Below are 19046 nucleotides of genomic sequence, written 5' to 3'. Positions count from 1 at the left end.
GGACAGAAACTTTCATGCAGCTTGAGAGAAACAGAGCCTTATCAATTAATTCCATCATGTCTTGGCATGCCATAAGAAGCATTTTCTGGAAAGCTCTGACAGCTAATGTCAAACAGCTCATGTTTCTACTACTCAACAACAATCCCAGGGCCTCTCCTTTACACAACATTCTCCAGGGAGTTGTTTTGATTCCTTTTTTATTCCCATTCCTCACTCTACAGACATTCTAATGTGTTTCATATGCATATTTTTCATTTAGTAATTGGCACTGTGCTATGTATCTCTGTTTGATACTTTTCCCACTCAGTACTATGCTTCTAAAAGTCCACAAGTTGTTACGGGTACACAGCTTCATGATATGCATCTGCCACATTTTACCTATTTACTCAGAGAGAGGTATCCAGATTGCCTCCAACTCTTCAATTAACTGCCAAATTGATGTTAAAGTGAACACCCTCTCACATGTCCCGTTAGGATGTGTCATAGGACATTGTACATTCCATCTGACTGAATAGTGCCATGCTGCTCTCCACAATGCCTGTACCAGGCTTCATACCCACAAAGACTGCACAGGGGTTCCTACAGCCTCGGATCCCTGCCAATACTTGGAAATAACTGAGTTTCTAGTTTCTAGCCAATCATACAAAGTGATAACTCACTGCTGTTTTAATGTTCACTTCTCTAAATACTAATGATTCTGAGCATCTCTTCTCAGGCTTCATGGACTTCGGGATTTCCTCTCCTGTAAACTGCCTGTTCATATCCTTTGCCCATCTTTCTATTGGAGTTGCTATCTTTTATTTGTTGATTTGTAGGAGTTACTTTATATAGTCTAGATATTAGTCTATTGTCTGTTTTAATCATTATTAACCCCCCACTTCGTTATCAGCTAACTTTACCTACAGTATCCTTTACAGAAAATTCTTAATCTTAATATAATCAAATTTATCAAATGTTTACCTTATTTGCCCACACATTTTTCATTAACTTCATAATTTGCCCTTCAAAATTAGATCTTTAATCTATCTTTAATTCCCTTTTGTATGCAGTGTTATATAAGAATTTCATTTTAATTTTTCTCCATATGTTGAGCCAGTTTTCTCCACACAATCTACTTAGCAATGATTATGTCCTTCATTGACTGGTGATGACACCTTTATTGTATATTAAGTTCCCATTATACAGGGATCTGTCTCTGAGATCTTCACTCTCTTCCAATAGTCGATTTGTCTATTTCTATGGTATATCTTAATATCTGGTAAGGTACGTCCCTATCTTGGGAAATGCTTTTTTTCTTGCCTTTATTTTTGAACTTCAAGTAGAGAGAGAGAAAAAAAGAATTAATCAGAATCTCTGGTTAATGAATATTCTCATTAGTCAACACATGGACCACTTTTGTTTTAATTTTTAAAAATTATTTTTCATTGTGGTTTAAAAAACACATAAAATTTACAATCTTAACCATTTTTTTTTAAATGGGTGTACTCAGGATTGAACCTAGGACCTCGTGCATGCTAAGCATGTGCTCTACCACTCAGCTATTTCCGTCCCCCCTCATCTTAACCATTTTTAAGTGTATAGCTCAGTACTGTTAAGTATATTCACACTGCTGTGCCACAGATCTCCAGAACTTTTTCATCTTGCAAAACTGAAACTACCCATGAAACAACAACTTTCCAATTCCCCTCTCTTCCTCAGCCTTTGGCAACCACCATTCTACAATCTATATAAATCTGATTACTCTAGGTACCTCATATAAGTGGAAGACAAATATTTGTCTTTTCATGACTGGCTTATTTCATTAGCATAATGTCCCAAAGGTTCACTCATGTTGAAGCATATGACGGGATTTCCTTCCTTTTTAAGTTCATTATTTTTTTAATAATATGACAAATACTGGACCCACTACCCAACATTAGAATTGGAACATCTAAAATTACTTTTATCTAGCTACATCCTCTTCTCTGTCCTACCCTCCAATCTTCCATCCAACATCAGCCTTATCCTGAATCTTGATTTTATCATTCCCTGGCTTTTAAAAATATGATCTTATCACACACATACATACTTCTAAAGCATACTGTTTAGTTTTTATTGCTTTTAGTTTTATTATTTAGCCTTCTATAAAAGGTATCAAGTTGTAAGTAGTTTCCTGGGACTTTTTTCACTCTATATTATATTGCTAAGATTCATCCTTACCATTAATTATTTGTAACTATAGTTAATTTTTTGTGTTACTTTATGTATTTATATGTTATTATTTTATAACTTATAATATTCCATAGTGTAAATACATCACAACTAACCTATCCATTCATCCATTTTCAAGTTTTTGCTATTACAATATAGTGCTGCTATGAAAATTCTGGTATATCCTCCCTGAGATGCATGCACAAACTTTTCTCTTGGCATATATCTAGGAACTAAGCTTCTGGATCATAGGGAATGTGAATATTCAAGTTTATAAATTCTTTTTCAAAGTGGTTTTTCCATGAAGCAAACAACATTAACTGATCACAGCCCTAGCATGGGGCTAAAAAGGATCAAAGAATATTTGCTAACTGAACAAATAAACAGACATCATTGGAGACCGAGGAGAACATGGGAGTCACAGGGACTGGGTATGAATCCTGACTCTGCTAATCATTAGTTGAGCAGGGTTCAGCTAATCTCTTTAAGCTTCAGTTTCTTGATCCATACAGTGGCAAAAATAATACCAGCCCCCTCACAGCAAAATACTGGGCACATTATAAAGTACTTAGTAAATGGTAGCTGGTGTTATTAATTGTTTATGTAATGGTGAAGTTCATACCTTTAGCAATGGCCCAACTATGTTTCTGCCCTGCTTCTGCTCCCTGGAGCCCACCTTTAGTCTAGAGCAGATGTGAGGTTGAGAGTTCCCTAAGAACTAAACTGGTGGCTATGGCAAGTACCAAAAAATCTGTCTAGGCAGGCAGATGCACTTTGGATGCCCCAGGATGGAAAACAAGGAGAAATAAGATGTGCTGTCCAAATAGAATAGTAAATAACAGAATCCCCAGCCCATTGGATGCTTCATAAATCTAGTCTATAAAATGTCTGTACCAGTTCTACCAGTAAAATCAGAGAGCAATCTGGGGAAAAATACCTGCAAAATGTATGTCAAAAGGGCTTATTACTAATATGCAAAGAGCTCTGATCAATAAGAAACATTCCAACAGAATCCTAAGCCAGGAAAGGAAATGTGACCAAATACACCACATGGCTCAGCTGTGAATAATATTTACATTATTATGTAATTTTACCAAAATATTTATTTAACCAAAACCTGGGAGGAGGAAAAGTATGTATGTGATGGGTATATGTGTAGCAGTATAAGAAAATTACCACCTTCCATGGTTAGGAAGTCAATACATAATATTTAAAAGTAAAAATTACACATATATATATTAGTGCGATCATGTTATTTAAAAACAAAGGTCAGTATCAGAAAACAACTTAAAAAAGTTTAAAGTAGTTGCCACTGAAATAATCAGGGATGGCTAGAATTGGGCAAAGGATTGACTGATATGTTTTTCTTTTTAAACCTTGTAGTACTTGACTTTTAAATTAGGTATTTTCACATATTGGGTTGAGAAGGATTAAAAATACTGAGGATTCCCTATACTCTCTTTAGTATTGGGTAATAGCACTGCTTAACATCTGTTGGTAGGATTATATACTGCTATAACTTTTTGAAGGGCAATTTGACAAGATCCATTAATAATTAAATGGTAATTCCATTTGACCAGGCAATTTCATTTCTAGGAATTCATTCTACAGAAATGTTGGCCCACTGTATTTGCATATATGTAAATTATATATGTAGAAAGTTTACTGAATCATTGTTGCAACTAAGATAAACAACATGTCTATCAACAGACGTAAAAATCAATTACAAAGAACACTGTTTTACTAGTTTAAAAGGATTACATACAAACTAATATGGATAGATATTTGAGAGATATTACCAGCTCGTTTTATTGTGCTTTGCAGATACTGCATTTTTATTTTTAACAAATTGAGGGTCTGTGGCAACCCGGTACTGAATGAGTCTATTGTGCCATTTTTCAAACAGCATTTACTCAGTTCATGTCTCTGTGTCACATTTTGGTAATTCTCACAATATTTCAAAATTTTCATTATTCTTATATTTGTTATGGTGATCTATGACATCTCTGATGTCATTATTGTAATTGTTTTGGGCGGCCACAAACTATGCCCATATAAGACAGCAAATTTAATCAATAAATGTGTCAGTTCTGACTGCTCCACTGGCCACTCCCTCTCTCTCTTCCCTATCTTTAGACCTCCTGAGTCCCTGAGACACAACAAAACTGAAATTAGGCCAATTAATAACCCTACAATGACCTCTGAGTTGTACGTCTCTCACTTAAAATCAAAAACTAGAAATAATAAAGCTTAGTGAGGAAAGGGTGTTTAAAGCTGAGATAGGCCTAAAGCTAGGCCTCTTGCACCAAACAGGTAGCCACATGTGCATGCAAAGGAAAAACTCTTGAAGGAAACTAAAAAAGCTACTCTAGTGAACACAAATGATAAGAAAGCAAAACAGCCTTATTGCTGATATGAAGAAAGTTTCAGTGGTCTGGATGGGAGATCAAACCAGCTACAACATTACTGTAAGTCAAAGCCTAATTCACAGCAAGGCCTTAACTCTTTTCAGTTCTATGAAGGCTATGAGTGGTGAAGAAGCTGAAGAAAAGTTTGGAGCTCACAGAGGTTGGTTCATGAGCATTAAGGAAAGAAGCCATCTCCATGACATTAAAGTGCAAGGTGAAGCAGCAAGGTGATGTAGAAGCTGCAGCAATTAACCCAGAAGATCTAGCTGAGATGATGAATGAAGGTGGCTACACTAAACAACAGATTTTCAAAGCAAACAAGACAGATGCCATTTAGGACTTTCACAGCTAGAGAGGAGAAGTCAAAGTCTAGCTTCAAAGCTTCAAAGGACAGGCTAATTCTCTTGTTACAGGCTAATGTAGCTGGTGACTTTTAAGTTGAAACCAATGCTCATTTACCTTTCCAAAAATCCTAGGGCCCTTAAGAATTATGCTGAATCTACTTTGTGCTCTGTAAGTGGAAGAACAAAGCCTGGATAATAGCATATCTGCTCACTACATGGTTTACTGAATATTTTAAGCCCACTGTTGAGTCCTACTGCTCAGAAGAAAAAGAGTCCTTTCAAAATATTACTGCTCACTGACAATGTATCTGGTTACCCCAAAGTGCTGATGGAGATGTACAGTGAGATTAATGTTGTTTTCATGCCTGCTAACACAGCATCCATTCTGCAGCCCATGGATCAAGGAGTAACTTCAACTTTCAAATCTTGTTATTTAAGAAATGTATTTTGTAAGGCTGTAACTGCCATAGGCAGTCATTCCTTATTTGGATCTGGGCAAAATAAAGTGAAAACCTTCTGGAGAGGATTCACCATTCTAGATGTCATTAAGAACATTTACAATTCGTGGGAATATGTCAGAATAGCAACATGAAAAGGAGTTTGGAAGAAACTGATTCCAACCCTCAATTTCTTCCAATCCTCATGGATGACTTTGAGGGATTAAAGATGTTAGTGGAGAAAGTAACTGCAGATGTGGTGGAAAAAGCAAGAGAAGCAGAATTAGAAGTGGAGCCTTAAAATATGACTGAATTGCTGCAATCTCATGATAAAACTTAAATGAATTAAGAATTGCTTCTTATGGATGAGCAAAGAAAGTGATTTCTTGAGATGGCATCTACTCCTGCTGAAGATGCTATGAAGATTGTTGAAATGACAACAAAGGATTTAGAATATTACATAAACTTAGTTGATAAGGCAAGGTTTGAGAAGACTGACTCCGATTTTGAAAGAAGTTCTACTGTGTGCAAAATACTGTCAAACAGCACTGCGTGCTACAGAGAAATCATTTGTGAAGGGAGGAGTCAACTGATGTGGCAAACTTTACTGTTGTCTTTTCTAAGAAACTGCCACAGCCACCCCAACCTTCAGCAAGCACCTCCCCGATTAGTCAGCACCCATCAACATTGAGGCAAGACCCTCTACCAGCAAAAAGATTATGACTTAATGAAGGCTCAAATGATAGTTAGTATTTTTTAGCAATGAAGTATTTAAATTAAGGTATGTACATTGTTTTTTAGACATAATGTTATTGCACACTTAAGACTAGAGTATAGTGTAAACATAACTTTTTCATGCACTGGAAAACAAAAAATTTCATGTGACTCACTTTACTGCAATGATCTGCAAATGAACCCATGATATCTCTGAGGTACGCCTGTTTTAAGTGGAAAATGCTGCAGAACCTAATGGATGTCATAACATCTAAAAACTTATAAATATTAATACATGCAAAGAAAAAAACCTGCAAGTATAACAAATTGTTAACAGTGGTTCTCTTGGACACTTGATTTCTATGTCACATACATATTGTTTGAATTTTTTATAATAAACATGTATAACATTTGTAATCAGAACAAAACCAAAATAAAAACAGAACAAATCTGATCCTCTCTCTCTCTCAACAGGTGAGTTTTGTCCCTCTAAGAATAAGATAGACCTTCATCCCTCTTGGTACTTTAATATGATACAGATTTTAGAGCTGAGAGGCAGCATTTAGAAGTTGTCCAGCCAACCATTCCAAAAATCCCCTCCACAACATCCCTGACAAGGAGTTGTCTAGCCCCTAATAAAACACAGTTGTGATGGGAAGATTATTCCCCTCTAGGACAGTTCATTCTACTGTGGAACAAATTCCACTGTTGAAAATTTCTTTATAATACCCAGCCAAAATCTACATTCTTAAAACTCATTCTCTCATTCCTTAGCTTTAATTTGGGGCTCTGGAGTTACATGGAATAATATTAATGAAAAAAATATTTTAAAGCTTGAAGAGAAAATAGTAATCATCTAGTCTTAAACCCTCACTTTAAAGATGAAACATGAGGATGAGGTAAGAGAGAATAAGTAATTTGCCCAAGGTCCATTACTAATCAGCAGTGGTGCTGGAAATCGAGACCAAATTACTCTCACTTCAAGGCATTTTATACTACACCAAAATTCCATTGCTCAAAAAAAACAGAAAAAAAGGTTAACACTTCCTAACTCATCTATGAGGTTACATTATCCTGATACCAAAGCCAGATAAATACTTGACAAGAAAACTACAAACCAGTATCTGTTATGAACAGAGAGGCAAAAATCCTCAATAAAATACTTGCAAACCAAATCTAGCAGCATATTAAAAGGATTACACATCAAGATCAAGTGGGATTTATCCCAGGAATGCACCACATGATCACCTTAATTGATGTAGAAAAAGATATTTGAGAAATCCAATACCCATTCAATGAGAAAAACTCTTAACAAACTAGAAATTGAAGGGAACATCCTCAACATGATAAAAGGCATTTATGAAATACCCACAGCTAACTTACTTAAAGATTAAAGACTGAAAGCTTTTCCCCTAAGATCAGGAAAAAGAAAAGGATGCCAATTTCACTGCTATTATTCAGCATTTTACTGGATGTTTTAGTCACAGCAATTAGGCAAGAAAAGGAAATAAAAGGCATCCAATTGGAAAAGAAGTAAAACAGAGGACATGAATTATATACAGAAAATCCTAAAGAACCCACAAAAAAACTATTAGTTAATAAACAAATTCAACAAAGTTGCAAGACACAAGAATCAGTTATATTTCTATATATTAAAAATGAACAATCCAGAAAGGAAATTAAGAAAGTAATTCCATTCACAATTGCACCAAAAAGAATGAAATACTAGGGAATAAATTAACCAAGAAGGTATAAGACTTGTATACTGGAAACTACAAAACATTAATGAAAGAAAGTAAAGAGACCAAAATAAATGAAAAGATAATCCAATTTCAGGAAGATTAATGCAATACCCCCCAAAGTGATCTACAGATTCAGTGCAATCCTTATCAGAATCACAACTGTCTATTTTTGCAGAAATTGAAAAACTGATCTTAAAATTAATATGGAATTGCAAGGGACCCAGAGTAGCCAAAGCAATCTTGAAAAGGAATAAGTATGGAGGACTCACACTTCCCAGCTTCAAAACTTACAATACTACTATAGTAATCAAAAGTGTGATATTGGCATAAGCAGAAATGTATAGTTCAATGGAATAGAATTGAAAGTACAAAATCAAGTAGATACATTTATGGTCAATTGATTTTTGACTAGAAGACTAAGACCATTCAATGGCAAAAGAAGGCTCTTCAACAAATGGTGCTAGGACAACTGGATATCCACAAGCAAAAAATAAAGTTAGACCCTTATCTCATACCATTTACAAAAAATTAACTCAAAATGAATCAAAGATTGAAATCTAAGAGCTAAAAGTATAAAACTCTTTGAAGAAACTATAGGGGTAAATCTTAATAATCTTGGATTTGTCAGTGGATCCTTAGACATGACACTAAAAACATAAGCAACAAAAAATAGGTTTAAGAATACAGACTTGCAACTAGTAAATAAGCCATAGAGATCTAATGCACAGTATAATGAATATGGACAATGATACTGTGCTATAACCATCAAACTTGCTAATAGATTAGAACTTAAATTATTCCAAACACTAAATAGAAAGAATAATTATGCAGTATGATAGAGGTGCTACATATCACTACAATGGCAGTCATCATACAATATATAAATGTAGCAAATTAACATGCTATGCACCTTAAATTTACACAATATTATGTCAAATATATTCAATTAAAAAAAGAAAAAAGAAATTGGACTTCATCAAACTTAAAAATGTTTATGCATCAAAGGATACTATCAAGAAAGTGAAAAGGGAATGCACAGAATGGGAGAAAGTATTTCTAAATCATGTATCCGATGATGGTATAGTATCTAGACTATATAAAGAACTCTTACAACTCAACAAAAAAAGACAAAAATCCTATTTAAAAAAATGGACAAAGCACTTGAACAGACATTTCTCCAAGAAAGATATACAAATATCCAATAAAAACATCAAAAGATGCTCAAAAGTCATTAGAACTACAAATCAAAACCACAATGAAATACCACTTTATGCCCACTACAGGTTCATAAATAATACCAAAAAAACACCAAAAAAAAAAAAAGAAGAAAGAAAAAAAAACAGAGAAAAATGGAATAATAAAGAGTCACAAAAAGGAATGAAGTATTTATAGATACTGCAACATAGATGAAACTTGCAAACATGCTATGTGAAAGAAGTCAGGCACAAAAGGCCACATATTGTATGATTCTATTTATATGAATATCCACAATAGGTAAATACATAGAAAGCAGATTACTGGTTGCCAGGGTGTGCTGGGAGAGCGAAATGGAGAATGACTGCTCAATGGGTATGGGGTTTCCTCTTGGGTAACAAAAATGTTCTAGAACTAAATAGTGGCAATGGTTGCACAATAATGTGGATATGCTAAAAGCCACTGAATACTTTAAAACAGTTAAAATAGTGAATTTTGTTATGTGAAATTATCCTCAATAAAAATAAAATTCTATTCCACTTCCACATAAAATAGTATCTGAAGATATTTTTATGTCTTAAGCTTTTTCTCTTAGGAGTAGGGGCAACAAAGTCATTAACATTAGCTTTAGAGTTTACAAAACACTTTGCCATATAATCTTATATATAATAGTCACAACCCATGAGATAGATATTATCACCCCAATTCAAAGATAAGAAGAACTGAGGCTCAATGAGGTATAAAGTCATGTAGCTCAGAAGTCAAAGAGTTGGTTAATCAAGGCAGATGGTCTGACTCCACTGTATTTACCGTGTTAAGGTGACCAGCTCCAGCTTCTGATAAACATGAAAAAGGACAGGAGATGCCACTGTGTACAGGTATCTTGAGCAATTTTTCTTCTTCCAAAGTTAGTATTTTAACTAAAGCAGTAAAAATATTCATTATACCCAAGTTAACAAAAGTTTTAAAGAAACCAATATAGATCATTATTATATAAGAGCAGCATAAAGCAGGACACTACAGATTTCCCTTTTCCAATTTTCTAAAGACATGAGTTTAAGTTTCTCAGTGCATATATGCTATGTTAGCATGTCCTCTCACCAGTGTAGTTCAGCATAATGTTTACAGGGTGTGGCAGTAAAGTAATGAGATGACTGTGCGTGTTCCTTATATAACTGGCCTCATTAATTTACAATCACCTTCCTATTAAGGATTAACTAGTGAATGACACATCAGTGATTTTCTAACACTCTGATAAGTTCTACAGATGTTCCTGACAAGGGTCAGGGTTACCAGCCCAAGGAAAGCATCCTCTTATTTTCTACATTGTGTTTCCCCTTAAGGTATTGTTTGAAGAAAAGATTTCATAGCTTAAAAAAAAAATGTACACATTGAAAACCACTGCAGTATATGTGTCCTCACTTCTTCAGAGGTTTTCAAAAATCTTTGCAGATTAGCCAACATTACATAATTATTTCTAATACAAGCAGAGAAAGGCCAAGGGGCTCACTGTATTTGGTTTATGAGTTTTCTTATTTTCCACATTCAATTAAACCATCCTAATAATCCCCATTTTACAGAGCAGGCACTATAAGCACACTGGGAAACAAGTGACTTAGATGACAGGATAAAGCATGAGCAGGGTCCAGACATGAAGCCCTATCCCAGGTGGATTAGTCTGCTGGATGGTGCCTAGTTCAGACAGCCTTGGTGCCATGTAATCATTCAAGGCACTATGACCTGAAGGTACAGATGTCTCTACTCATGGTGCATACCAACACTTGAGGTGGCTATAAGCCAGTAATGTCTGGAACCTGTGCAAGCTGAAGGGCAAAGATTAGCCTCTCCTCCTCCTATGCTCCAGATTACCCCTTGGTTCCCTTGATGGAAAAAATCCTTTCCAAAAGCACCATACGGTACAGTAGAGATTATGAAATATGAAATAGAAGACCTGGGTTCAAATTCTGGCTCTATCTATTAGTATCCTCTTCATGCCTGAAGTCTCTGGACCTCAGTTTGTTCACAGTACTTATCTCATAGGCTTTTAGGAAGGTTAAATGAGATAATGTAGCAGTTCCCATCCTGTGGGCTACAGACCCCTGGGCATCTTTGGCCATATTACAAGAGGTCTGAAAAAGGACATACGAGAGAAAAAGAATCATTTAGGGATTAAGACTAAAAGCCCTGGTACAGTAAAATTGTCTGAGTTCAAATAATGGTTTTACAACTAGTGCAAGTAACTTAGTCTTTCTGTCTCAGTTCCTCATCTGTAATTGGAGAAAACATTATTTACTTTACTGGGTGACTGTGAGGATTAAATGAGTCTACATATGTAATAAAGTACTTAGAACAGTGGCTGGCATAGTAAGAATTCAATAAATGTTAGCTATTATTACTATTCTGTGTGTATGTGTTCTTTGGAAGTACAACTATCATTATGTGGATATTTGCCAAGTTTCGTTGTTTTAATTTGGTGGGTGGGGGAGGTACTTAGGTTTATTTATGTATTTTCTAGAGGAAGTACTGGAGACTGAACCCAGGACCTTGTGCACAGTAATGCATGCACTCTACCGCTTTGAGCTATAGCCTCCCCCGGCTTTGACAAGTTTTTACCGCTAAAAAATGGTTGTTATACTTGAAAAGGTGAAAGACTCCTACTAGTTGTAAAAGAATCCAGTATACTATCTGTCATGTCCTAATCCAGAGCAGCTGATTTCAATCTTTTTTAATTTACTGAGGCTTGTTTTGTGGCCTAACATATGTTCTATCCTGGAGAATGGTCCACATGTACTTGAGAAGAACATGTATTCTGCTGTTGTTGGGTGGAATGTTCTGTATACATCTGTTAGGTCTAATTGGTTTATAATGCTGTTCAAGTCCTCTATTACCTGTTGATCTTCTATCTGGTTATTCTGTTATTGGAAGTGGGGTTATTGAACTTCCCAACTATTACTATAGAATTATGGGTTTTTCCCATCAATTCTGTCATTTTTGCTTCAAATATTTTAGAGTTCCTTTGTTAGGTGCATGTATGTTTTTAATTATATCTTCTGGCTGTAGGGAAACTTATCAATAATGTAATGTCCTTCTTTGTCTCTTGTAATGTTTTTTTATTTAAAGTCTATTTTGTCTGATATTTAATAGCTACCAGCCCTCTCTTTGTTATCATTTGCATGAAATATCTTTTTCCATCCTTTTACTTTTATCTCTTATTTCTTTGCATCTAAAGTGAGTCTCTTATAGACTATGTAGATGGGTGTAGTGGTTTAGTATATAGATGGGTAATGTGGTTATTTTTAAACCAATTTGACAATCTCTGCCTTTTAATAAGAGAATTTAATCCATTTATATTTAAATTACTCACAAGGAAGGGTTTACTTCTGCCATTTAGCTATGTTTTCTGTAAGGTTTATATGTTTTTGTTCATTTCATTTACTACTGCCTTTTTAAAATATTAATCTAAATTAATTAAGATTCATTAGAAGCTTGGTCTTCCCAATCAAGTGATCACCTCTCCCTCTATTTGAACAGCTCCCAATGAATATCTCCTTCACGAATCTATCCAAAATGTTAAAAAGGAGAACCTACCTTTTCTGGACATGAAAGTAGGCTCAGGTTCTATCCCAGTTTTCAATGTCTGAATCACTGGGCCCTTAAACACACACCCACCATACACTATTCAACTATTTATACATAGTTTATTATTATCATCTATTCCCTGCCTACATGCAGCCTGGATTAGGCTGCAGCCTAGAATATTTAAGAAGGGTCTCCTGATGATTGGTAAACAAAGAAATGAGAGGCAAAGTGGCTTACATTGTAGGAGCGGGGGTGCCTCTGCTTCCACTGCACCAGGAGTAGCTGGGCCACAACCAAGGTAGCGATGAGGATGAGGACCATTTCAGCGTGCATGGCTTCATGGCCGCGGTGCTTGGCATGCATGCGTGCGTGCTCAACCCTGAAAGCCAAACAGATGGGGTGAGCTAGGTCAGGGATGGTGTAGTGGTAAAGGGGCAGTGCTTTCTAGGGATATCCCACTGGTCTGTAGCTCAAAACACACTCTTGTGCTTTGCAGCTGCAGAGTACTGTACAAATTAGGGGCTAAAATGACACATGCCATAGAGGACAGGCATTTTGGGATAGAATAGGAGTTCTATGGGACCTAGTCACCAAGGTCAGATATTGGGGTTAAATTTGGGTGGTCTGCTGCCTGCCCCCAATGGTAGAAATAATTGATACTTTCCATTTCAGTCTTATTTCAACTTGTCATTGGAAGGAGAAAGTAACCCAAAGAGAAGGTTAAAGCCATGAACCTTCATACTCTTACTTAATGATATTTATGACACCAATAAAGGAATAACATTGCAAATGTGTGCTAATTCCAGGGTTAAAGTCATGCTTTATTTGTCCTACCCTCTCTGTCAGGACCAGAGATCTTGAAGCCTGAAAAATCTCAACTGTTTCAACTTTATACTAATCCAACAGTAACTTCACCATCAGTATCCACAGGTAAATAGCCTCTTTAAGGGCACAAGGAGAGTACAACTGGAAACTCTTATTTAATCTAAGGCTGGCATAGTCCTGAGGACTGACAGCAAGTGATTCCCTTGGCCAACACAGGCAAAAAGCTTCCTCTAAGAATAGGAAAGTCACTCCTACCATTCTGGGTCAGAGTCAGCCAAGGGAGAGGAATGAAGGAGTTAGAAAACTAAACACAAATGTAGCCTGTAGTCAGGAGCTTTTGTGCAAGTACTTCATACCCAGAAGTATTAGGGAGAAAGGGAAAGGACAACATAAATTGTATCTTCATGAAATTCCCAAGTGCAATGAGAGACTAAGCAAGAAGAACTTGGTTGGATGAATTATGGACAGATAGATCATAAAGCTAATATAGCAAAAAGTTAACTGTAGAATCTAGGTGGTGGGTATAAGGGTGTTCACTGCACAATTCTTTCAACTTTTCTGTATGTTTGAGATTTTTCATAATAAAATGTTAGGGGGAAACTGCCCACTAGGGTGGGCAGCCAAATGTCGGGCAGCCAAATGTCAGCCAGCCAGCCAGCCACAGCACCTAAGGGTTCTTCTTACCTAAAACTCTGTCCTGGGTGAGAAAATCTGACAAAAAGATAACAGGGAGGTAGGAGTCAGAAATTTAGTAAACCAAGTTTTTCAAATTAGTAAAACAAATTTTACTTGGTTGACTTCAGCTCATTAGTCAGCCACCTGGCAATGTTTGTGGGGCAAATACTCTTGAGACTCCTTTACTGGTGAGACATAATGACAGTAAGATAACTGTTGACTCTCTCTGGTTACAAAGCAAGTTAGTAGCAGAGTTGAGATAAGAAAACACATCTCTTATTTTCTCAACCAGAGCTCTCTGACCTGTTTCATGGATAATGATGATGTTAATGATGATACTCACCCTCAAAGTAGGTAACAGTTACTGGAAGTTAACCACATGCCAGGCACTGTTCTAAGAATTTCACATATATTAATCCTCACAACAACTTTATGAGGTATAGACACTATTATGATCCTCACTTTACAAACTGGGAGAATTAAGGTAGTGTCAAGTTAAGTAACTTGCCCAAGATCACAACACTAGGAAATGGCAGAACTAGTATTCAAACTCAGATGGATGGTTTGGGGCAATAACCTATTTACTCCCCAGGATGGAGGGAGCTACCCAGGAGTGAACCAAGTACTGGAAAAGATCTCAAATGGCCTGTCCCAGCAGTCACAGGTCACTGATTTCCACAGACAAGGAAGCAAAATACACAACTCTATTATTAGGATCCATCTATAGTCCCCAGCATGAGGGGCCCACACTGTCACACTTACCTCCATTGCTCCTCTGGGGAGAGGTCTGACATATCAACCTGTAGAAAGACACCACCAGAAAAATCCATTACTGTCTTAGAACTGTCCCTGCCCAACATACAGTGATCACATATTTGCTAGAGCTAAAAATATGTATGATTCAGGATTTGTGGGACATGAAGCTAGATAAAATATTCTGACATATAATGCCATTTGACTCTAAATGGCCCCATTAGATTAGGGTGAACTAAACTTCAGTCCCTGCTCTGCTATTAACCAGCTGTATGGCCTTCCAACCTCAAAGTTCCAGTTCTATTTGTTGGTCTTATCCTATTTTAGAGCAGGATTTCTTAAACCTTGGCACTAGTGATATTTTGGGCCAGTTAATTCTTTGGGTTTTTTGGTGAGGGGTTGTCTCTACATTGTAGGATGTTTAACAGCATCCTTGGCCTCTACCCACTAGATGCCAGAAGCATCCCCAAAGATGCAACAACCAACAATATCTACAGACATTGTCAAATGTCCCTTAGGGGACAAAAATTACCCCCAGTTGAATACTACTGCTCTAGAATAATACTCAACTCTTTGAGTTCAGGGCTCAAGTCTACTTCCTTGTAGCTATATGGAAGCATACCCAAGTCTTAGTACCTAAGTCACTCGATACATTCTTACATTAAACTGAGCTGAAAATGTGCCTTGATGTAGAGAAGACAGGACCTCATAATCACTTAAAGGAATCAATCAGCAAATATTCCTTTAGTACTTATGATGTTTAAGGCCTAGTTTTCCACTGTTCCTCTGCTAACTTTAGAAAAGTACTTTAAGTGGGCTGTTTGAAGTAAAATAAGCAGAACTCCATTCTATTATGAAGTAAAATTGGCACATATTTACCAGGCACTCTTTATGTGTATATACTGGGAATGTCCACCATTACGTAGGGAGGGCTTTCTGGTTTCTATATGTCCCAGTGAAAGAAAGAAAGAAAGGAAAGAAAGAGAGAAAGAAAGAAAGAGAGAAAGAGAGAGAGAGAAAGAGAGAGAGAAAGAGAGAGAGAGAGAGAGAGAAAGAGAGAGAAAAGGAAGGAAGGAAAGAAAGAAAGGAAAGAAAAAGGAAAGAAAGAGAGAAAGAAAGAAAGAAAGAAAGGAGAGAGAGAAAAGGAAGGAAGGAAGGAAAGAAAGAAAGGAAAGAAAGAAAGGAAGAAAGGAAGGAAGGAAGAAAGAAAGGAAGGAAGAAAGGAAGAAAGGGAAGGGGAGGGAGAATGGAAGGGGAGGGAGAATGGAAGGGAAGGAACAATATTCCAAGGCCTCCCCTATCCAATCAAGGTAATGAAGTCAACCACCCCTTTGTCCTACTTCACATTTTGCCTCACAGACTTTATTCAGGTGTCTGGACTCAGCTCTTTATCTCCCCAGAAGGACAGGGGTCCCCTCCAAGAGGGGAAAAGCTGATGCAGGAAATGGAAAGGCCCAGTTGGATAGTATCTGAGCAGATAATTAAGGACCACATTTCTAAAGAAACAATGAATACACAGGTTTCATGCTACCTATCAAAACTCTTTTCCTCTTTTCCAACTTGGACCTGCATCTTGCCAAGTTAGTCTGTTTCCAAACACATGGGGCTCATTCCTGTCTCTGAGCGTTTGCACATTCTTCATTCTGTTTATAATGCCCTCACCCCTCTTTTCTTCCAATCCAAATCCAATTTATCCTTTGAGAACTCAGCTGCCACTTCACTTTCCCTGGAGAAGGCTACCCTGGTCCCCTAGCTTAGTGAATATGACCCTTTGCTTTCCTCTAGCATGAATTTTTCTCCTTGCTACTCAAAGTGTAGCCCTAGTATCAGAATCATCTGGGTGCTTGTTAGAAATGTAGAATCTCAAGAACCACTCCAGACCTACTGAATCACAATCCTCATTTTAGTAAGGTCTCCAGATGATTCATATGCACATTAAGCTTGAGCAGCACTGTTCTGTTTCACTTTCAGTCTTATGTTATTTAGACATGCCTTCCAAGTGACCTAACTGCTTCTTAAGTCCAGGACCAGGGTAGGGTAAGCAAGGGACCTAGGGCTCAGAATTTACGGAGGCACACATTCTCAGGTACAGACCCTGCGCTTGCATGACCTTCAGAGTGCCTCCTTCAAGTTTGCGCCCAGTGCCTTGTTTGCTTTACCCTAGTCCAAGTCCTGCTTATGTCTATCTTGCTCCCACCACGGAAGATGCCACAGAGCCAAGGAGAATACACTGCTTTTGTGTCTTTCAAGAATAGGAGAGCTGAGTGTATATTAAGCACTCAATGAGTACCTGTGGAACTGAACAGAATTCTCTCCAAGAGGGCAGTAAGTATGCTGATGAACCGGCACCTCACCTGGAGATGTTTAAATGGGAGTGCAAACAAACACTTGAAAAATACCTAATAAGCATCTGGGAAAGAAGTATTCATTTTCTAGAGGTACCCAGAAAATTATGTTTAAAAAACTACATGTCAAAACAACACAACACAACACGACTACGCGTTCAAAGAAGCAAGACAAGTCCATTGAAGGCGAAACTAGGAAGATTCAGAGAACTGAGCCAGGCATGGGGGCACCTCTCCATGAGACAGAAGTCAAGCAAGCTTAGTTTTTCCCCCTCTAAAAAATAGAAAATAAGTCTTCTGACTTCATTGTGGGGCTGTGAGGTTAAGTATATTCCAAGCGAGCAAGTGACTTCATTGCCTTTCCTCCTAGGAGAGTGGATGTACTTTAAAAAGTACTGGGAGAGGCCAGGCAACAGAATGCTGGTGTAGCACAGGGCGGTATTGCTTTCAGAGCCTCAGGGAACAGCTCAAAAGGGCAAGCACTAAGGCTGAAGCACTAACCCTGGTGCGGAGAGGACCATTTAGCACTTCATGGAGTAGTATGAGTACCAGAATGGAGTTACACTAAAAAAAAAAAAAAAAAAAGACATGAGTTGGCCTTAATATTTGCCTCCTGAACCAAAAGACTTTTTAAATTATATCCAAACCAGTCTTGTAGCTCAAGTGGAAAAACAAGGAACGTTATAAACTATATCTATAATTAGCCTGCACCATCTGGAAATACCTCTTTATTTGCTCCCTCATTAATGAGTTTATTCATCTGGGTCCAAGCAATAAACCAGTCAGAAGATGCCCTGTCCAGAACTCAGGTAGCTAATTAGGGAGGCTCTCAGGGTAGGGTTATGGGCGATGGGCCCATATCTAACACCTAAGATCCAGACACAGAATGTCTTTTCGCCAACCATTAACTCCCCTCCTAGGATCTCAGAAGGGCTCTAGTCATTCCAATCTACCTAGGTTCAGATTTGAAAGAAGTTAAACCAAAAATGTCAGGCAGAGGGCAAGAGAAAGCTTCACAAAAATGGAAAATAATCTGCTGTTGATACATTTTCCCAGATGGGAAAGACTTATGAATCCACCGGTGTAACCCCATAAACAAGCTTCCTGTCCCCCACAAATACTGGGTATTCTATGGGCTCTGAGTCTTTACAGATGCTAATTACTTTGTCCCTTCAGCCCCTCTCTTCCACCAAACCACATTCTGCCTTCCTACAAAACCCTAGCCAAATCCTCCTGTCTCCAGAAAGGCTCTTCAGACTGACCCCATTCACTGAAAAAACAAACATCCTCTACTGCCTAGCAGCATCAGCACCCTAAGAACTTAAGAAATAGAAGCTTCAGAATCCATCCTAGACCCCTTGAATCAGAACCTACATTTAATAAGATACCCAGGTAATTCATATGCACATAAAAGGATTGCTACTGCCTCCCAGGACTCACATTCACAATCTCTCCTACAGTCATATACTTCTATGCACTTGAATCGTTTTTAATAATAATTTTACTGAGATCTAATTCACATATCATAAAATTCACCCATTGAAAATGTACTATTCAGTGCTTTCAGTATTTTCAGAGTTGTGCCACAATCACCACTAGTTAAATTTAGAACATTTTTACCACCCCAAATGACACCACACACCAGTTAGCAGTCACTCTCCAACTTCCCCCAGCCCACAGAACCACTAATTTACTTTTGACCTCTATCTATAGATTTGACTATTCTAGACATTTCATATAAAAAAGATCATACAATATGTGTTTTTTTGTGATTGGCTTCTTTCACTTAGCATGTTTTCAATGTTGGATCAGGTACTGTAGTTCATTGCTTTTTACTGCC

General features: G+C 37.3%; 1 protein-coding gene across 3 annotated transcripts in view; it reads right to left on the bottom strand.

The window, feature by feature from the left end:
• Positions 1-19046, bottom strand: part of RNF121 (ring finger protein 121) — a 64267-nt gene that overhangs the window by 25886 nt on the left and 19335 nt on the right. For 2 of the 3 annotated variants that reach the window (XM_031460247.2, XM_064492656.1), the window contains exons 2-3: positions 14871-14908; positions 12846-12987 (exon numbers count right to left, since the gene is read on the bottom strand). In XM_031460247.2, coding sequence (XP_031316107.1) covers positions 12846-12987; positions 14871-14908 — 180 coding nt within the window. Of the gene's footprint in view, positions 1-12845; positions 12988-14870; positions 14909-17707; positions 17771-19046 lie in introns of all 3 variants that reach the window. The other variant, XM_010989023.3, reaches the window with a different exon arrangement.

The sequence above is a fragment of the Camelus dromedarius genome, chromosome 12 (genome assembly GCF_036321535.1).
Source record: "Camelus dromedarius isolate mCamDro1 chromosome 12, mCamDro1.pat, whole genome shotgun sequence".
Lineage (NCBI taxonomy): Eukaryota > Metazoa > Chordata > Mammalia > Artiodactyla > Camelidae > Camelus > Camelus dromedarius.
The sequence above is the reverse complement of the archived record's forward strand: the minus strand, read 5'-3'. Positions and strand labels throughout refer to the sequence as shown.